This window comes from Rhopalosiphum maidis, chromosome 1 (assembly GCF_003676215.2).
Source record: "Rhopalosiphum maidis isolate BTI-1 chromosome 1, ASM367621v3, whole genome shotgun sequence".
NCBI lineage: Eukaryota > Metazoa > Arthropoda > Insecta > Hemiptera > Aphididae > Rhopalosiphum > Rhopalosiphum maidis.
Window position 1 is genome coordinate 12,688,336 of NC_040877.1, and position 23,063 is coordinate 12,711,398.

General features: G+C 24.5%; 1 protein-coding gene across 2 annotated transcripts in view; it reads left to right on the forward strand.

Moving 5' to 3' along the window:
- Nucleotides 1-20,943, forward strand: part of LOC113555826 — a 30,999-nt gene extending 10,056 nt beyond the window's left edge. The window contains exons 1-9 of one of the 2 annotated variants that reach the window (XM_026960387.1): nt 2,280-2,390; nt 2,526-2,628; nt 7,493-7,625; nt 7,746-7,876; nt 10,285-10,394; nt 11,193-11,338; nt 15,806-16,022; nt 20,543-20,659; nt 20,743-20,943. In XM_026960387.1, coding sequence (XP_026816188.1) covers nt 2,362-2,390; nt 2,526-2,628; nt 7,493-7,625; nt 7,746-7,876; nt 10,285-10,394; nt 11,193-11,338; nt 15,806-16,022; nt 20,543-20,659; nt 20,743-20,860 — 1,104 coding nt within the window. In that variant the 5' untranslated portion in view covers nt 2,280-2,361 and the 3' untranslated portion in view covers nt 20,861-20,943. Of the gene's footprint in view, nt 1-2,279; nt 2,391-2,525; nt 2,629-7,492; nt 7,626-7,745; nt 7,877-10,284; nt 10,395-11,192; nt 11,339-15,805; nt 16,023-20,542; nt 20,660-20,742 lie in introns of those variants that run through there. The other variant, XM_026960395.1, reaches the window with a different exon arrangement.
- The last annotated feature ends 2,120 nt before the right edge of the window (nt 20,944-23,063 follow it).

The following is a 23,063-nucleotide window of genomic DNA, read 5'->3' on the forward strand; positions in this document are numbered from 1 at the left end:
GGAGCAAGGTATCTTAAAACAATTTATAATTTTTGAATGATTTTAAACATATCTTTTTAATTAAATGTTAACATTCTGTAATATTTACTAAACACTGATGATCAATCCGATATTTACAATGATTAGCTTCACCAGAATGTATGATTTTGTAAGTATTTAATACGTTATAGCTCTATTATGACCACAGTCTAGACTCAAGAGGTAAATGTACTTGATATTGTTAAGTAAATAATTTAACTGTTATCGTTTTAATATTTGCTAATAACATTGATATATATTAGTGTATTATAAAATACTGATGTTAGCTTAATAGTAAAGCTATAGTATGACGTATATAAATGTATAACACACTCATAAATAATTAATTAATGTTTAATTATTGATTTAAAGATAAACGTCATTCAGTTTTTATTCAGAGTAAATAATACAAAAGAATGTTACACACCTATATAAATTCATGTTTGACATAAAATAAATTTGATTTTACAAAAAATTAATTTCATAATTAGCTTAAAATATGGCATTTCTCAAATTATTGGTATCTACTATTTTTATAGGTACCTAATTTGTAATCACTGTCGCTATTTCGTATTGTTCTCGAATTCTCGTACCCTCTAGCAATATTTAGAATTCAACTCTAGATAGCGACGTCTGTTTTCTATTAAACCGTTTAAAAATGTATCATCAGCGTCTTCTCTATGACTTTCAATTATCGTTAGTGTCTAAGCGTGTCTGTAAATATAGACTGATGGCGATATTATATTCGTATCTAACAATTTGAAAACAAATGTTGGAGAATCTTAATGACTCGAAACTTAAGGAATGAATCAAAAGAATAAATATGGTTCTTCAGGTTCTTGGTACTTATACATTTTATACATAAACCAACGTATAACAGATCCCATTAGCGTCTATGAGTTCTCTAGAAATCTTATTCTTATTCAAATTGTGTAAATCGAGAAATGTATTTTATTTTGTAGACTATATTTTTTAGTACTGCTATTATACTTAAAATCTTATTCGCTGTACAAATAATATGTTTGCATATCGTATATGTGCTCAAAACAAATTAATTTTGCTTATGTAAGCTATAATACGAACAAATAAAATGGTCTTTATGATTTTAGAACTCACATTTAAAAAAAAGATATCATAAAAAATAACGAGCAAATACCTATAATAATTAGGTATTACATTGAGATATTTAATCTAACAAAGTACCTATATTCTATATTATAATACTCAACTTATTTATTGCGCTTTCGTTTACTTATATTTACCCAAAACCAGATTTGACCGAACTTACTTTAAATCGCGACGATAGACATTACTAACGCTACACTATGACTTGTCTTGTTATTGAGACGTCGTCGGAGTGCCTACGGATTTCGAAATTATATAATGTACCTATTATATTTCACGGCCGAGATCTACGACGGACTGTATAGTGTATCTACATTGAATTAACGGGCTACACGTCGCATATAGGTGTACGCGTACATATTATTCGACTAAAGGGCATGTACAATCGAATAATAATAATATATTCAAACGATAAACATTATAATATTACACACATTTCGCGTGTCGCGATCGCTCCGTGAACTGCCGCCATTAGCCACAATCGAAGGTCGTCGTTCCCCGAGTATTACGACCTGCGAGTACCTATATGCAATGTATGTCCTGTCTATAGTGCCGACTGTCTGGATATGTCGCGATCGTATGAGTGGTTGGGATAGGGGCTGGTGGTGGGGCTGGCGATTGTGATGGGGAGTAGACGAAGAGGAAGAACACATAATAAAACACTGCAAATAATATAATATAAAATAACCGAACGACTCCATACATTTTATTTTACCCTCGTCGTGGTCGACAAAGTTTTGAGAACAAGTACCTAATACCTATCTAACCATAAACAAACGTGGTACATGACCTTTTCGACGTGGTCGCCGTTCTTGTAGTCGTCGTCGATATTGTACAATCGAAGCGGGCAAATTCCGATCATATGCACATTGTGTTTGATCTGTACGCGTTTTTTTTTTTATAGTATTTTATTTTATACTTTTTTATACCATCGCGATATTTTTGTTTTGTTTTTGTTTTGGACTATTGTATTTTAGTCGTTTCCCTCTCTTCATTTTTCCCGAGGGTTTGGCCTTGTCGAACAATCAATTTTCATGTTTTTTCATACTCATAAAAACGTTGCGCGCAGCCCCTCGAGGGTCAATTAACGACTGGTTTACTCCACTTTGCAGAGTAATACGAACGTTTAATACTACTGTTCCCGATCTAAATGTGTTAAAGATTTCGTATCGCTTTGATCAAAAAGTAATAAACAAAAAAATATAATTTAATTCCCGAATGATTCTGTCGCGATCGAAGGTTAAGAGGTGCGAAACATGATATCTAATTGTCCAATGCTTATTATGTGTTTGAGGGGCCCGTGAAACGATTCAAATTATTTTTAAAGATCACTCGCTATAATACAGTAGTCGGTATTAGCTTATAGTTTATATTTTTTTCAGTTTGAATGCAGTCGTTTTGAAGTGTAATAACGCAAAAATGAAAAAATGTTTGACATCTGCTCAATGGACTATGAAAATCTTCATTCCTGTCTGTTTACTATGGGTGAGTACGTAAATAATCAATAAAAGCGTATTATTTAGGATTTTATTATTATGTATAAACTATAGCAACAATAGGTATACGTAAAATAGTGTTGGTCAGCTAAACTTATAGACTATAGCACAGAATAGATAAGAATGTTCAATCGCTTTATAAACAGATTGTATGCATATTATACTTATATATTATGTAACATTAATTATAAGCATTTAGGCGTAATAAATTATTAAATAATGCTTTATTCATTTAGGAAGAGCGCAAAGCACATTTTAATTATGGTGAAATAAAATATGTAATTAAAACAACAAATAATTATGAAATAAATACAGTTTTTGCTCTGTAAGAATATTTGTTTCCATTTATAATGATAAACTATTATTATTTTACATGAATTATTTTAGAATAATAATTATTAGAAACAAAAACTCATTCAAAGAAGTCAAGTGTAGTTTTTGTATACTATGTTTCAAGTATTTATTTTAACATTTCATATAATTTAAAATATACATGGTGTGTGTTCCTTCAACCGAGTTTTACATTTTATTAAAAAAAAAAATAATATATATAACAACAGAACATTAGGATGTAAATTATTGTATTACAAAGAAATGTTTAAAGTTAAAAAAATATTTAATTAAAATTTATTTCTTACTAATTGCAGGGTGTTAATAAATCGTTTATTTTGTAAGAAAAGTTATATTTTATTATCTATAAAGAGTAGAGACTATATATAGGCTTTTAAAAATAATAACAAATTTTCAATGTTTTAATATTACATACTAATGTACATATTTTAAAATATAAAATTACTGAAGCATAATATTATATTAAATATTTTATCAAAAATTGTATAGTAAGTACTTAAATGTTATGAAACAGGTTATTATTAATGAACATAATTTATGAATTTTACATTTATAATTAAATGATTTATAAAACTATAAAACATAAATTAATAGATGGATAGTAATTATGTAGTAGCAAAAAAACACGATAAAATGTGACCGAATAATAAATCAATCTATTTAAAACATATTATTAGTTTAATAACATTAATTATTGTTTATAATTTTTGAAGACAAATTGTATCATTAACTATGTATAATAATGATCAAAAAAATACTTTCAGAAAAAGTAATGAACTTATTATATTTGTACATAAATGAATATTTTATTACGATTGTTTTTATTTCTCAATTAAATAAATGCAAAAACTAAAAAATACTGCTACTCCAGCTTGGTATATGACATCACAACACATTTAAATTAATTTCGGACCGATTTATACAAAAATAAGTCATTTAAAAGTATTTAGGTATACTAACAATCAGTAGCTATATACTAAGTGTATTAATGTATTAGTTTAGCTAATATTAGTTGTTTGTAACTACTATGAATAAAAAAATTATTTAAAAAATATGATTTTAATGTGTTGTACGAAACCGGTTCAGATAAAAATTAAGTTGGTCGAATATTGTCACCGTTTTGGAATATTTAGTTTCATCACATCTAAAATATATAATGGAATTTATGCAACTCTAACGAACTTTTATAATATCATTTTTGGCACCTACGCAGACCATTGTTAAAACGACATAAATAACATTATCAGATCGTGGAACTTCGCCTTCAGTAAACTCATACATTTAAAATCCGTTTCCATCGCAACGCCCTTTTTGTACTAATAAATATACAAATTGAATAACTTACAACGACAACAAAAGTATTCGGTCATGTGTTCAAATAAAAATTATGATTCAAGATTTAAAGAATTTATTAAACTGCACGATAAACTATATTCTCATTTAAAAATAAATCGTATTTATGTTTATCGAAAGAATAATATATATATATATATATATATATATATTATGTCTGTTGACTATAACTTACAACTATTATTACTATAATATCTATACAAATAACGAATGTAGGTATAAATATTTAAAAAAATTGTATTGGAACATATTTACTAAAATTCGATGATCTCATAATAGATTAAAAAAAAAAAACCATTTTTATTTAATTTAAAATATTAAACAAGACAGGAAATATATTTACCAGTTTTATAAAATATTTACTTTTTTGCATTTATTTCCATTTTCATTGTATTTTCCGAATTTATGTTTTATCAAGATTAATTAAAGTAATAATAATGAAGTAATTATTATGTAAATGTTAATAATGAATCTGAAATTCATAATATTATTTAATAAAATTATCGTAGTCCAACATGAATGTAGCCTGAAAGTACATATTTAACAGTAAAGTTAATATATCGTGCTGTATTGTAAATGATTTTGCGTAATTAAATTATATTGTATTTATATTATAAGAATACAGGGAAAAATAATTAATTTCATAAATATAAAATTGTAGTCTATAATGTCTATCTTTACATTTATTAAATTATTATCATACATTTATTATTTTTAGGTAACTAACATGGATTATTCATGATAATTACTATTAATATATTACTATAATTTGATATTTATAGTGTGAATTGTTTTAATTTAAAAACTAATTTATATTAATACTTAAATGCACTTAATAATTCTAATAACCGTAAAATTGAATGTTCATTAATGTTTTAAAAACAACTAAAATGCATATTCTGTTCAGAATTTTAAATAGAATCTGACAACTATATAGTTTTAAAAATGTATTTTTCAACATACTCATTGTGTTCCAATAAAGTTTTTTTTAACTCAAAAGTTATCTATATAATAATTAGGAAAAATCAGTGTATTATGTAAGTTTAAGGAATTATATTTAAATTTTCATTTACTTTAGATTGACAATTTTATTGTTGGACAGCAGTTTAGTGTTCACAAACCATTTTTCAAAGCAAAAGCTTGAGGAAATAAAATATATACAATTATTTATTACCATAATAATGTTTTAGGTTTTTGAATTTTTTATGTAGATCAATACTTACTGTATAATATTCTGAAGTAAAATATTGTTTTGAAAATTTTATGTATTAATAACAAGTACGTATACCTACCTATAATTGAACAAATGTTTACTTATTCTACTTATAATTATAAGCTGTAATTTGGATTTAATATTTAAGTTAAAACATGTACAATTATATTATATTGATGAAATAATCAAAATATTGTATAAAGAATTAAAAAAATATATACAATTTGAATAATTAAATACAGTCTATAATATCGAATTAATTTTTATTCAAGGATTTGAGGGATATACTATTATTTTTTAACTTAATATTTAACTAAATCGACTTTTTTTAAATTGTTTAATGAAATACAACTGTTTTTTTTATATTTTTTTCATTCTAAGTAAAACAGTTATATGTTAGATAGTATTTTAAATTATTGCTAAATTAAATATAGTGAACATTTAAAAATATTATGACTATCTACTATCATTTCTGACCTTAAAATAAGTTTATTCCAATTTTGATGATAGAAATTGACAAATTATTTTAGCTTTGAGTATTATAAACGAAATGCTTAATGCACAAAAAAAAAATATACGTAAATATTATAATTAATGTAAAAATATGTATTTATGATGAAATATGTAAAATAAAATATGACTTTTAATATATAAATTTTATCACAAATTCGTTTCTCAAGGAATTTTCCATGTTCCGGTAAAAATATGTATTTACATTCAAATATCAGCCCTTTTTATAATAATGTCATTTTAAGATAAGTGAAACAGTATACGGAGTATAGGAGATACTGTTCCCTTGCTGAACTATATTACTCATAAATTAAAATCCGGTCGATTAAAAATAATTCAATATTATAAAAAATGTTCTACTTAAAAATATTAAATAAAGCGTAAAATATTTTTTTACTTTAAAATAAATTAAAAACCTACATTCATGAAAAATAGTAAGTAATTCGAAAATTGTATTCATTTAAAGTTTAAACAATTCCATAAAATAACCGAAAATACTGAAATCAAATTTACTTATAAATTACAATAATAAAAGCTAGACAATAAAAAAATTATCGTTATATAAGTAATGTAATATTACATTCTTACATTTTTTTTAAATTCATGATATTTTAGTGTTGGCTAATAATATATGTTTTACTATCGGAATTTTCCCTATATCATTAATGTATAATTTCGATAAATTTATATGAAAAAGGTACATAATAATAAAATAATAACTAACAAATAGTATAGTTAGGTAGCTAATAATTATTGAAGTGTTCTTAAGAAATTATGAATTTAAATTGTAAAATACATTATACATAGTATACAATACTACATATTATTATATATTATAGTTTTTAAATGTTTTTTTTCTGCTTAGTTCTTAATTTATAATATTCATTATAAGTATCTGCTTTTTATTAAAGTTTCATTTATTAAATATTATTTTAAGAAGTATAAATTAAATGTTAACATTAATACCAATAGTTTTATTTTTTTTATGTATAATTTCTATAAATAATGAAAGCAGTCACCATCAGCGTTTCAGCATTTAGATTTCTGAATACTATGGTATTTCCTTATTTTTTTATGACTGTTACAACTTCAATAAATAGGTGTTCACGACTAACACACTGGTAAATACTTGATAATAGCTACTACACATAAGTACTTTTTGGCGATTTAAATACATCTGTAAAGTGTTAAGTATTTTTCCTTAGTGGTACCTCAATATTTCTTATAGTTTTCTTTGAATATAGTATTGAATCATCGAATATGTATAGTAGGTCAACTCTATTGTTATATTGTTGTATAGGTAAGGTATAGTATAATACTAATATTATATTATATTATTGGCATTTGATGGAAATTTATCAACATATTTTTTATACCTTTATGTGTGCACTTATATTAAATTTAGTGATTTTTTTGTTTTCAATAGGTTTATCTATTCGATTCTGTGGTCGGGCACGGGAGACTTATGGAGCCACCGTCAAGAAACAGTATGTGGCGGTTCGGATATCCTAATCCGGTCGATTACAACGATAACGAACTGTTCTGTGGAGGTTATTCCGGTACGATCCAGATCGAGGAAAATCCGTTGATTATTTTTTTCTTTACGAGCTTGAATTGCTAATATTGAAACGTTGAGTCAAGAAAAAAACAAGTAAGACAGTAATAATGTATGTTTTTAGTTCAATGGAGCGTTAACGACGGGAAATGCGGAGTGTGCGGGGATGCGTACGATCAAGCTCAGCCCAGGCGACACGAAGCGGGGGGTGAATACGGCAGAGGGATAATCAGCAGGCATTATTTTGCAGGTCAGGTAAGGTCAATTGAAACAATTATGAACGTTTTGTCATTATACTCGAATAAATGATGCGCATAATATAACACTGTGCCATTATTGTGATAGTCCCGAGCACGTTTACCGTGATTATTATTCTTCAATCATAAATTAATTATTATTACCCTTAATTTCTACCTAAATATCATTGCGATGATTGCGTTCGATGAATTGCCTTCTTATTTGATTGTTGAATAAAGTTTAGTTACAAAGTGAAAAGAAAAAAAAACCTTCTAATGCAAAATCTATGTGGATGTAATTACCATTTACACTTTAACTTTTCTTAAGAACTTTTATGGCCTCGTGAAATATTAATAATAAACAATGTGGGAAAAAGTTTTAACGAAAGTTTTACTCAGTATATCATTCAGTATTGAAATCCTTTAATGAACTAAAGCTTTTTGAAAATCGTCAACATTTTAAGCAAACTGATACGAATTAGGGTCATCGAAATTGTATGTTTACAATAATAATTTACAAAATATAATATTTTTTAAATTTACGATAATGATATCAGAGAATATACAGTTAATTTTGATTTTTAAAGAAATTCGACTATCATAAAACGCTGAAATGCACTAATGTTTATGCACACAGTATACTTTAATTAAAACGAAAATTGGATTTGCATCTAAAAAGTAATTTAAGTTTGTTTTAGCTGTTCATAAATTTAGCTTTTTATGTAGCTTAAATAAATAATACGTTTATTTTTAATTACATTGGTTTACTAATAAACTTAAAATATTACAATTTTTAAACTGATAATAAACGTACCATATTATACAAAGTAGGTCGCAAAGTTTTGACATTTCTATAAGTAGAATAAACTTTGGTTGTTTAATTCCATAAAACTTATAAAAACCTTAAATTTTATCGGTTACTTATGTATAAAAATTAATATTATCATATTTTAATTTATATCTAAAAATAAATATTTATAACAATATAATATTCACATAGATAAATGTTATTTCAAAATAAAAACCAACTAATAATAATATTATGATTTAGCATTATCTATTTATAATAAGTAAAAACTATTAATTGATTTTAAATGTTTTAAATTTGACATTAGATTTAGAATACCCAGTAAAGAAAACATTTTAATCATCACATTTTAAATTGGTTTTGATTAAATTGACAATTTTAAAGAATTTTCACGTTGTCCTACACAAACATTGCAATGATTATAATTTTTACAATTGTGTTTTTTAAGAAAATAATATTAAATTAATATTTAAACCACGTAATATTAGCATTTAAATAAATATAAATATTAGAAACCAAAAGAAAAAATTGTTATTCAAAAGTTCTTTTTTAGCCATTAGGACGGATATTTCTACGTAACTTATTTTTATTTTTTATGAGAAAATTATTTTTATATAATTTAATGTTTGATTTTATTTTTATAACAAACAATCATTTTTCTAATTTATTACAAATAAAATGTACACGTAAATAGAAATAAATAAACTAATATTAGTGATCTAAATTAAAATGTGATGGATTACCGAAATGGAGTTATAAAAACTTATAACAACTGCTCATGTTTTTAAAATTGAATTTCTCAGTAATTTTCATTTATAAATATTGAAGTAAGTAATAGATATTAGATTCAATGCTTGTGATTTATATTTTATTTTAGTATTATTTGATATGTATCTTTTATCTTTCTCTTTAATTATAATATGTATATATTAAATAATTAATTATAAACTCTAAAGAAAAACATTCACAAAATTACATGTAATTTAGTCATGAATAAAATATATTCAATACATTTGAAATTTTAGTTGAATAAAAAGCCACGGTAATTCCATTATTGAATCATATTATCAGCGTCGGGTTACCCTACAGCCAAAATAATCAGGTGATTGAAGCGGCAAATTCGGCGCACTTAAAAAATAAAAAATAAAATATATTTATAATATTATATTATAATTTAAGACTGCGGCAAATTTCCTGCTTGTAGGTGGCAAGTCGCTTAACTCGCCACCGCATATTATACACTTTAAAATAAATCTTTAAGACATTAATCATTTATTATTCTTTTCATTATTTTGTATTTAAATGCAATAAATTAATTATATTCATCTTGAGTTTTTATTCGGTAATCATGTTATGAATCATGTTCATATATGTTCAGATGATTTAAGTTATAAAACTGTCTTTATACTATTTTTTATTATTATATAATATAAAATTCTATAAAAAACACTATAAAAAAATATTTTTTCTAGTGGTAATGTAGAAAAGTTATGTGAAACTTTGTTTTAAAATAATAAATAAACGTTTGATGTTACGTCACAAAAAAAACTAATATAAAATTAAATTATTTTTCATTATCATATTATAATAAAAATAATAAATGGTTCATTGGGTTTCAGACGATTGATGTTGAAATTGAATTAACTGCTAACCACAAAGGAAGATTTGAAATGTATCTCTGTCCAAATAATAATCCTAAATACGAAGCGACACAGTCTTGTATAGAAAGGTAAGCAAATAAGTGTGCGTTAGAGTTACACGAATCATCTAAACATGATTATATAAGGCGTATATCAGTCGGGCACGTTAATATTAATTTCATTCAGAATGGTTTAATATTTTTATTTATTAACAGCACAAGACGGTTTATGTTTTATTTTATTAATTTTGAATTATTATTTAGTGACTTTATGGAAGCTATATCAATTTGTCTGAACAAACAAAATTGAAATAGTTCAAAATAAATTTCTAAGATGTATTAATATGGAAATTCCTAATAATTGCTTAGGTTCAAGGCGTTTATATTTTGACGTCATATTTATTTACTAAATCTTACATGGCTAAATTAAAGACAGTTTTTTTTTAGTCTAATTAATTTATCAGTTCCTGTTTTTAACTGTAGAAATCTTCCAACATTTCATGTTTCTAAGCACAAAACACTACGGTTTTTTTCTCCCTATTTACATAGGATTAGTTTCCTGTAATAACCTATAAAAAACTATTGATATCTTTCATTCCTATTAAAAAGCGATATAAATTAGTGTCTTATCTTTTTAACTGTAAGTTTTTTTTTTAATATATTGTATACTAACCTATACAATTATTATGTTAATAGATTTACTTGCTGTTAATTTTTACTCTTTATGCATTTTTATTGTCTAATTAGTATAAATATTTTACATTTCTTGTAATGAATGTATTTGTGCATGTATTTCAAATAAAAAAAAATAAAAATATCAATAAATTAAAAAAAAAAAAATGATTAAAACTTTATAATTATTCATATATATTTTGATTTTTTTTTGAGGTATCCGTTGTACATATCTGGTACACGACAGGTTCGATATCTTATCCCGGAAAATTCAAAGAAGAAAGATATTTTCAGGTATAAAGTGAGATTACCGCCTTATCTCACGTGCTCCCAGTGTGTTCTTCAATGGACTTATTATACGGGTGAGTAGGATTATTAAGTTATTTTTTAAACGTTTGTCAATAATTTATTGTGTCTTTGTAATTACTAGTTCGTGTTTTTATAATTTATTCGAGTAGTAGGTTAGGTATATCAATTTTATACTTATAATTTTTCCTACTTAGGTGTATTTTGTAATTTTGTAGGGAATATTTACATTTTATTTCATTGTAATATAATGTGTAAAAAGAAACTATTTATTTATCAACTTTCTAATAAGTTGTTCTAACTAAAATTTAAAAAAAAAATTGAAGGGTAAAGTCATATTAATTTTTAACGAGCATTTTGATTACTGTTTGACGAAATTGGCTAATCCAACGTAACGATTTTATTAAGATTTTTTTTTGGAATTTAATACAAAGTTCCACTTAAAATGTTCCAACAGCAATTTGAAAATTTTAAAATACAAAGTACAATTAATATTTTTTATAAATATTTAAAGAGTTTAAATGTTGATAACATTTGGTACATTTTAAACGCTACTTTTAATATTTAATTATTTATCGTATATTATAGTTAAATATTTATTTTAAAAATTGATAATACTTTTAAATATCTACCAAAATGTTACTATTGTTAAACTTGTATTTCTAAATTAAATTATAATTGAACGTAAATTTGGAAGATTTGAACAATTTTGTAGAAAATCATAACGAGTTATCAGTTTTTATGATTAAAAGTTTATCCCAGTCGATACTTGCTTAAAAACTAAGAATAATCAACTTCATGAAACTAAAATTTATTGATAATGCTGTTCTAATTATTTATAATTATTAAACTAATAATATGATGTATAGTTTTCAGTATAAAGTAATATTAGTGTCAAGTTTACAAGTGTATATTATCTGAATTGTATAATATATAACAACTGCAATTATTGAAATAATTTTTATAATTTTAGTTTATTGTCTATATACAAATTTGTGAAATGAATTGCTTTTATTGGACGACATAAAAATGAATGTATAGTTAATTCAATTTAAAATATTCTAATTTTCCTTTCTATAGCATACTAAAAATAAATTCACATTTGATAACTTTTACAAATAAAGCAATAAGTATAAATATAATATTAGTATGTGTTGCACATGCGGTTTTAAGTAAATAATCTTGATAGCTGGACAAACTTAAATTATTCTAAAACTTTCTTTTTACTTATTTAAAAATAAATGTAAACCATTTTTGAGTTAGTATTTTAAGTTTATAAAGAAATGTATTTTTTCTTGATTATTACAACTGTATACAAAATTTCGGGTCACAACTTTGGTATATACTTAAAAATTTACAATCTTATTTCTTCTAAAAATATTTTTAGCACGTTTATAAATTCATTTTTTAAATCAATACATTTGTATTCACATTTATTAGCTTATCTATTAATCAAGTCTATTTTTCATTAGATTTTTTAAATAAAAATATTTATATCTCTTGAAAAAAAAGCTTAGCTAATGAACATAAAATATTAAATTTCTTGCCTAATACTTAAGATCCAGTTCATGCAAATATATTATTATTTTCAAATTAACTTAAAATATATCTTATATTTTTTTATAGAGAAAACTTGAAATTAAAATTATTGTAATAAATCAATTACTAGAAATAAAATAAAAATAGTTTTTAAATATTAAAATAATAAATATTTAGCTGTCATAAAATTATTTTATGATAATTTATTCCTGGAAAATTGAATTTACTCGCGAAAAATACTCGACTATATTAAAATAATGATTGTTTGTTGGATTGTAAATTAATTATTTATGAATTCAAGTGCAATTGGTTTATATTTTTTTAATACAAATACGATTTGAAGCAATTTAGGTAATAAGAATATTTTATCCAATAGAAATTATTCTGTTTTATGAAAACGTGGAGAACGTATGCATGAAAATGATTGATCTAGTAAAAAAAAAGATTTACACAACGTTAATGTAACATGTCTATATTTTAATTTATTCAAATTCGAACTTTGATGTAAGTACTTCAACAAAATAAATATTATGGCATTGATGATGGGAAATCTAGAAACACCGTTGTCGTGTAAATGTGTATTTTCCATGTATTTTCCAAGTATTTTAACGTATTATCAAAACACTTTAAGTTAATTTTGATAATATTTTGTCAAAAAGTTATTTATAAAAATAAAAATAATATTGTAATATTAATTATAATATACTAATAATTATTAAAAATTAATAACATAATTATGATAACGCGAGATATTTTGGTAGACAATTTTAACCATTGTCGGGGGTGTTTTTCGACGAAGTAATCAGTAATAATTTTAATTTTTTTTATTTAAAATGTAAATATTAATAAAATTGGTTATATCTTTTAGTGATTACTATAATTATAAAATAATTTCCGAATAATTATTCAGGAGACGAAATTTGATTTTTCTTTAAAAATAACTGTATAATAATGCATATCACGTAGTATCTTGTTACCTTAGGTATGTAGTTTGTGTAACATATTGGTTTCCTCATTATTCAACCCTTTATAATATTATAATCAATATAGATTGTATTTATATACATAAGTACATATAAGTAGTATTTATAGTATTACAAATATTTTTCTATCGTCAATAAACTGTACACAATAAGCTGTGTACTGAATAATAGGTTATTGCTTGTGTTCGTGTATATTGGCGCATCTTCTCAATATTATACCGATTGGACGACGCCTCGATGTCCAAAACCAAACACTTGACTTGTACACTAAAACAAAAATAGACAACATAATATTATGTACATTTATTTAAATAAACTACATTCGTTCCATTTTCAGTATACAATTATGAATATTAAATAGCATATTATTATTACTATATTATTTATTATACCATTTATAAATGAATTTCGATTTTCACGAATTTTATAAAATATTTAGCTACTTAATAATATTAATGAAACACGAATTTATGTGATTTTGAAAGTTGTGTCGGAACTGCATGGCTACCATCTGCGGCTACTATCGTTTTATGTTAAACGGATGAGACGATGTGGTTCCGAGAGGGATTTGCTCGAGTACTGTACGTTGTGCGATAGAATAAATTAACAATAGATATTAGTCACTATTGTTATGTTTCTATGTTATTATTTTGTGTTTTGTTATTTTGTCATATTATTATGTCATTAGCAGCGAAGTGCTTTATAAACTTATTTTAATACAACTGTGGTCATACCGCACAAGCAAACAGAGTACACGTCTACATGATTTTATACCAAATATACTGTTAAATAGTAATTCACGAGTTCGTATTGTATTTTATTGATTTCAAACAGTTTTAGAAAAACTGTATTTAACTGTAAGTAAATTATACTAAATTTTGGGCGTAAGTAATACTGTGCATTTCTTTAAAAAGTTGTTTCACGCTTAATATTCTACATTATATCGAAGTCATACTTAATCAATTAGAATTTCGATAATTCAAATTATATAAACTATATGAAATGTATAGGTTAAGTAATATTATGATTGTAAAATAATTGAACTGCTAAAATCTTTAGTACCCACAATATATGGTAAATCATACCACATTAATGTATATATTATTATTATCTAAATCAAATATATTCCAAAATTATATTAATTATTTATCTTTGTAATATTTTTTTTATTACAACGTAGCCAACTTTTTTTTAGGTTATTAAGTTAAATTAAAGTGTACATTTATAATACATACTAATATACCATATTAATATTAATAAAAATCTACTTTTAATCTTAAAGAAATTAAATTATTGTACAGTTATACAATAATATTCTATGGACCAAAAACGTTTTATTTATAATTTTTAAAAACTGAGGAGAGTGTGTAAATGTTGCTGTATTTAAAGAATTGTTATTATTACAAAAAGTGTGATTAACTTTGGTGCGTGATGATAATGCGCCAAGTAAATTGGAATATTTGTTTATTTACATAGATAAAATGGAACGTTAATATTTGAATTCGACACGACGCATATTTTTTATTTCACACCAGAATCTACCTAAGTAATTGATTTAATGTGAAAATATTATATTTTCTTTGATACTAACTTTTATCGAACTCGTACTAGTCTAAACTCGTGTACTTGGCGTATATAGAATAGAATATAACACATTGTTATAAGATCAGTGGGCAGTGGCGCACGCAATATTTTCATCAAAAGTGTCATTAATTTAATGGTCATAGTTAAATACTGTGTTCCCTCTCTCCTCCTCAAAAACGAAAATTTTAAACGAATCTCCCACATAATAATTTCTATCATTAAACGTTCCAAAAATGTATATCCCGACTAATCTCAACCTGAGAAGTGCGCCATTATAAAATTATAATATAATTATTATTTAACGTTGTTTTAGCGTCGTTAAAAATTCACTAAGTGTTATTGTTTTTAAAACGTACAAAGTACGTAACGCATAACATGTCTTGGCAGTCGTTGTAATCGTTATGTGTTTGTTCACAGGTAACATGTGGGGCAAATGCGACAACGGTACGGAAGGACTGGGTTGTGGGCGACCGGAAACGTTCCGGAACTGTGCGGACATCCGAATTGTGACCAGCACGTCGGGTCTACCACCGCAGTTCATACACAACAGGCCGCAGCAACTCTACTATAGTTCGGCTCTCCGGGGCGATGACTTGAGGATAGCGCCGCAGATTTATTACCCACTTGTGGTCAAGTATGTCGCGCGCACGTGCCGCCGTCGATTTGTCGATCGTGCACATCCTCTTTTACACTCTAATACACATACAAAGGTTTATTAAAATATGTTTAAAACACGGGCAATAATAATATTATTGTGACCCGTCCCACATTCAGGGGTTCGGTGTTATGTAAAATGTATTGTGGGGGGGGGGAAATTTGAATTAACAATACAAATACCAAATTTATTGGTATTTACTAAAACAATTTTGAAAAAAGCGTTTGCATAAGTTTGCCAAAAATACAGTTTACGCGAAGTCGGTGACGTTCTGATAGTTAGAATAAGTATTTATCATACATTTTCTCTTTTCATTACGTTATTGTCTACCCAACTAAATATATAAATACCTATATATATATATGCATATTCTAGATAGGTTAGTTTATTTCAATTTACTTGTTATATAGGTTTTAGATAAGTACCTATAACGGCTATAACTATATAACTTCTTTACATGTGTATACATAAAAATAAAACCTTTTAAATTTATTATACATATACAATTCATGTTATGTTAATAGGTTGTTAAAAAAATTTTTTTAGAAGTTAAATGTGTGTGAATTTGTGTAGATAAACAAAGTTAGACCATTAAAATTATCTCAGTGAACTCAAAATATTTTTACCAAGTATAATGGAAAAATCAGTAGAATTAAATTTTAAATATTTCTTTTATAAAAACAAGTCAAAATGTAATTTTTTTGATACTACATAACACAGAATACTTTTGTAGATTTAATTTCTAGAATTGTCCCATTATAATATTAATAATATTATTTTTATTTTTATTTTTTTGGTAAACTGGTAAAATGAAATTGGCCAAGAATTTACCGACTGCAATGACCACTTATTTTCTATAACAGGGCATAGTGTTTCCGATTCGTTAGTATTGTTACCGGATTGAGCGTTAAACATTTCACTTATTCGAGTGTCTGACTCTCAAAAAACGACTAGCAAATAACGGAGTATTTCGGTCAAAACAGTTGTGTCTTGATTTGTGAATCTTTTCCCCTTATGTCTTATACCATAATAAATGTGTTAATAATTTGAGTTTTTCTCCGTTACGCCAATGCAACGTATAAGGCACGAAATAATATGTATGTTTTTTTTTTCGAAATCGTTAATTTTTTCACGCGTCCCATTCGTCCTATGTAATAGTACGGTCGTGATTATCTACGGACGACGACGACGACGTTCATAATTTTATCATTATATGTGAGCGTTGACATTTTTATGGTATTTAATTTTGTTAAATATAACAAAAAATTTAATTTTATAGCTTTTTGTTCTGTATCGGTAAGGGTAAATAAACAAGCGCTGTTTAAAGATTTTTTTCTTTCGACAATCGATACAGAACATACTATATTCGTAAAATAGTTACACAAACATTAAAATGTTTTTGTTTATTTTTTTATACTATTCATATTCAAATTAAATATTAAACGAGATTCATAGTCTATAAGTATAACCATATAACCTAATCTATTATATTATTCGACTGAAAAATCGTATAAGCATTTTCTTACCATTATAATTTATAAATATCGCTTTTAATTTCATCAATATTAATTATAAAATACTTAAACAAGTCTTATAAATTATTAAAATTTAATAAAACTCATTTAAATTCTTCATTTACAAACATTTTCAAAGGAAAGTTTCAAAATTTAAGTAGGAAATTACTTTATATTTAATTAATTTCATGTACAAGTGAAAATAGTGGCTCAAGTTATAAGTTTCCACTCTGCAAAAGCTTTTTGTGGTTATATATATTAATATATTTGTCACTTTCCAGCTTTCAGTAACAGCCATACATTTTCACTAAGTAGCAATTCGAAAATATTTATTTTAATGGAATAATTAAATATTAATAAGCCATTTTACAAAATAGAGTTGAGTTTTCTTTTTATACAATTATTAAAAATGTAAATCATTCTTCATAAAATATTAATTTTAAATTAATTGTATGATTTATTATTCAAACATATTTTCAATTGAAATTGTATACTAAGATAGGTAAAATATTTATTATGTTTGAGTCAAACAGTTTGACTTTATTTTAATTTTAAAAATGTTCTACTTACCTACTTACTCAATTATACAAAATATTTATCACGCATAAAGAGACAAAGGCACCTAATAATAATAATAATAATAAAATATTCACCTTTGACAGTTTTAAGCTGTTATGTTACTTGTCATGGTCATAGATAATCAATGTTTAATTTTATGAAATAAAGAACAAAATATATTTTTTTAAGTCGTTTATGATGAATAATGATTTTTAATTTCATTTTAGAATTATTAACTAAGGTCTTAACTAATTAGAGATTGTTTTTAAAATGCACGTATTTTCAAAATTTTTTTTTTTTTTTTTGTATAGTTGTTTTTTACGATCAGATACTTTGTAAATCTTCGTCAATTTACTTAATTATATTATATGTTTCATCATTATTAAAATAATATACTAGTAAGTAATATAAATCGTTGTAAGTTGGGTATATTTTCTTTTGACGATATGAATTAATTATGAATCAGTTAAAATGAAAAACTAACAATGTTATATACACCATTTCTAAATAATCAACTTAGAAATATTTATTTAGTAGGTAAAATGTTAAAGTAATAATTCAGAGTAAAATGTTTTAAAAGTACGCAAAGATAATTCAAAATGTCAACTTACAAATGCTAAGAATACATGACTGTATTTTAATATATTCAGAGTTTCTCCACTTTTGTTGGTCTTAATAAAGTTTACAATACATAAAAATATGCATAAATAAATAAAATCATATTTTAACGAATAATAATTCATTTTTGTTAGTGACTCGAGACTCAGGTAAATTGTTAATGCCGGAAACTTTTTTAATACTATGGAAATGAATGCTATTCAAAAGTTTTTTAAACTTATAATAAAGTCAGTATTAACTAATATGGCCTTCTGGTGATTTATTGGTTTTATTTCTAGAACAAGTTTTTGAAAAATTCTATTCCATGTCATGATAAAAACAATAACATTATTTAATTATTAATGGATATCAATTGGTTTTAATCAAGTATAATAAAGCGTAAAAATTCCTTGAATTTTTTATGATTTCTTTTATCATAATAAAATAAAATATATAATCGAGAACAATTACATTACAAAATACATATACGTAATCACATTATTCATGTTCAGTCAATTTTTTTTTGTGGTGAAGCATTACCAATATTAATACACCTGCTAAAATGTAAATATTATACAGTTCCTGTATAATATTACATTATTATTTTCTTCGAAAATATCTCTGATAAAAACAAGATTAATAAAAATTATTTAATACATTTCAGAATTTGGTTAAATATTAAAGAATTTTAATTTATATTTCAATCCTTCGGCTTTTTTTTTTATTTTTATAATATAATAATAAACTTTTTGATTTTATATTTATGTAATATTAAAATTGTTTGAATATTATTGCTGAAAAATGTTTTGCATACTTTCATATATTTTGTCAGAACTAAACAGTTATGTAGTTTTCATATTATACGTAATATTATATAAATTTGAATTAAACTAAACAGTAAGAAAATAAATTAATGTATATATTTGAATTTTTTTATATTTTAGCTTTAAAATGTATTATAATAGTAATAAAAATATTTATAGTATTATCATTTTTTTTATCTCCGAAAGGGACTAAACGTTTCGACATTTGTCTGTTAAAAAATGGATTTGTTACAATTTACAATAAGTGCAATATGTGAACTTAAGCAGTTAAATCCTATGTAATTTGAAAATATAAAGTTAATTTGACCCGACTTATTAGTAAATTATTACACACCATTTTAAGTGGTTGCTGAGTAAAGACGATATATTATTATCTTTTTGGATCTTGAAACATAATGCTGTAGTAAACTGTCCCTATAAACAAAATGAAAATATTTTCAATAATATCACTTGACCTATTTTACATGAAATAACTTAGAGATATAATATTAATTTCATTTTATAAACTCAATAATAAATAAACGAATATACACTATTAACTGCTTTTTATTATAATATTATGTAGGTGTCGTTTATAATTTACAGTGGAAAAATAGATTGGAAACATATACAAATCGTATGAAATATTTTTTATTGTGTTTGTTTTTTAATTAAATAAAGTAATAGTACGAGTATATAGAGGTTATTAGATAGTATGACCATACTATTTTTTCTTTTGTATTCATTCAATTTTAAACAAGTTATTTCAAATTTAATATTTTGTTTAATATTAAAAATCTTTTTATTTAATATTTTGTATTTTTAATTTTTTATAGACTAAATTATTGTTAAGCAAATTCGTTGTACATTAAGATATACTCTACATTTACTTATTTATTTATTACAATTAACTTGTAAGATAAAGAAAAATTATTTTAATTTTATTCAAACAATTTTCATCTTATAAATAAACAAGGTAGATATGTTTATTCACTATATACAATATAAATGTTTACTTTTAATTTAGAGCCCAAGTGTGTGTTGCAACGCAGAAGTATCGTATTGTTCCCGGCATGGACAAATGGTGTGAAAACAATTGTGTAAACTTTCCGTCAAACTGCCCCGAAGAATTCTGCACTTGTCCGTGAGTTTCATTGTGGCACTATGTGTCACCTGTTTTTCAAATAATATTGAGCCAATTAAATGTCGGTTTGTTATATTTTTTAGAGAACAATGTACCGGAATCGGCGAAATAAAAGGATTACCTGGTGCTGACGAATATTGCCAAGACCAATGTATTGTCTATGGGGCGAAGTGTCCGAAAAAGCGATGTGTCTGCTATTAATAACCCGATTAGTCTTCTGATTTGTACAGTTCTTGAACAAAAAAATATATATACATAAATAGCTTTTTTGCTCTATTTGCCAATCACACGTGTTTTATTTTATATTTTTGTATTTATTCCCGTTATCCAAGTGATCTATGTCTAGTCAAGATTCTTCAAAATAACAACAATTTATTGTGTTGTACAGCGAAACTAAAGCGTTTAGACTGTTCAGATGTTTTCAACATCTCTAACAATACCTTTTTACTTTATATTGTTCGTAAATTAAAAACCGAATTATACATCATCAGGAATTCTCGACAATTGTGTCGTACCTACCTTGAAATGTGTATTAATGTCAACTTGTAAAATAATGATAATAATATGACTAAACTGCTGTACGGCGTACGTAATAATATGTACATAATGTACGCATACCTAAAAAATGTATGTAAAGAACCATCAGTACCTATACAGCGTCACACACAGAGGTGAACGTAACCCAGTTATACATATTTAAGTACTTCCAAAGCTTAAATATTAAAGCGTCATTGAGATTCTAATATAAATAAATTTTAATAGAGTCGTGTCAAGTCGTGATTACGATTATTATTACAAAATAAAAATCACTATTGCATAACTATAAAATTTAATGAATCCTATATTTTTGTACATTTTTATCATAATATTTCAATGTGTATGATTAATTTTTCTCTCAGTATTCCAAATAAAAGATAACCATGTCGTACTTGTAAACTGATTTTAGTAGTTCTGTTTTTCAAGTCAATATTTCGGCAAAGTTTCACATAACAAAAAATTACAACACAAAGTTTTTGTATTATTTTTAATTATTTTCCGCTTTTACCTACCTAGTATGCTTGTTGTTTCATTTATCAGTATGATGTTTATAGAGTACATTATGTGTAACGGAAAATCATTTATTTACTTGTCAGCAACAACTGTCAAAATTAGTTAATGATGTATTATGTACTCTAGCTTTGTAACATATATTTTTACTCTCATATATTAAATCTGAGATTCTTACTACTACTAATTTAGAATTTACAGGGTTGCGATTAATTATTCTGTGATTTATCGAAGAAATTAAAGTTACTGGACGAAGTTTCCACTTTAAAACCCCTTTTAATCTGACAGTTTTAAATTCAATAAATCTTTAAAAGTTTATTTTTTGAACAATTTGTCAATTCATTTCAAATAACACATTTCTATAATTATTAATTATTTTTAACAGTTGAAAGGAAACCATTACGCAGTGAAACTTTAAAAATGATTATAACCAAAACTGTACTGACTCTTTTAAATAAAAAAAAATATCGTTCTAAATGTTGGTGGTTTTATAAATTGTATCTGCATAATTTATTTTTATATTTTTATTTCATAAATGGAGTTAAAAACATTAAAATTTAGTTTAAACACGTTCCAAAATCATAAATGCTATACTCACTACTTTATTTTATTAAGAATGGGGTAAAGCATGTTATGTTATGTTATTATGTTTATTAAAACATAATACCTGTACAAAAATAACAAAAAGTCTAGAGAAAACTTCAATAAATGGACCATTGTTGCAGAAACATAATATTAAAATAATATATTTTTATTATTCTATCTAGAAAACAGAATTGATTATGATAATTCACAAAACATTAATTAAAACGATTATACCAACCACGAGCTTAACAATACTACAAAAATAGCAGTTTCTAATGTGTAAATATAAGTATTTATATCTATGAAAATGAATTTGAAATTTTAATTTATCGAAAGTATTGTATAATAGATGATTTTAGTTGGTAATCATTATTAGGTAAACGTATCTTCTCATTTAATTTTTATGATCGAGTAAACATATCACATGATATTATACGTATTTAGTATTTAGCAGGTTAATTTGTCACGAAAAAAATCAAATTTTTATTACTTATTTTATTTTTTATATTCTGTTGTGTGATAAGTACTTCAAAGCAGTTATACACTGTATACTTTTACAATAAAAACATTTATACTTAAATAACAGACATTTTATGAAAAAATTATTGTAACACATTAAATTAATTACCTCCATGAAGATATTTTTAAAATTAAATTAAATTTTAATTTTACATGCTTACCATTTTCGGATTTAATTATTTTTCATTTCTTAGAATTTTATTAACATTATTGTTAAGAATATTGATTTTATATGGGTTGCAAGAATAAAAGA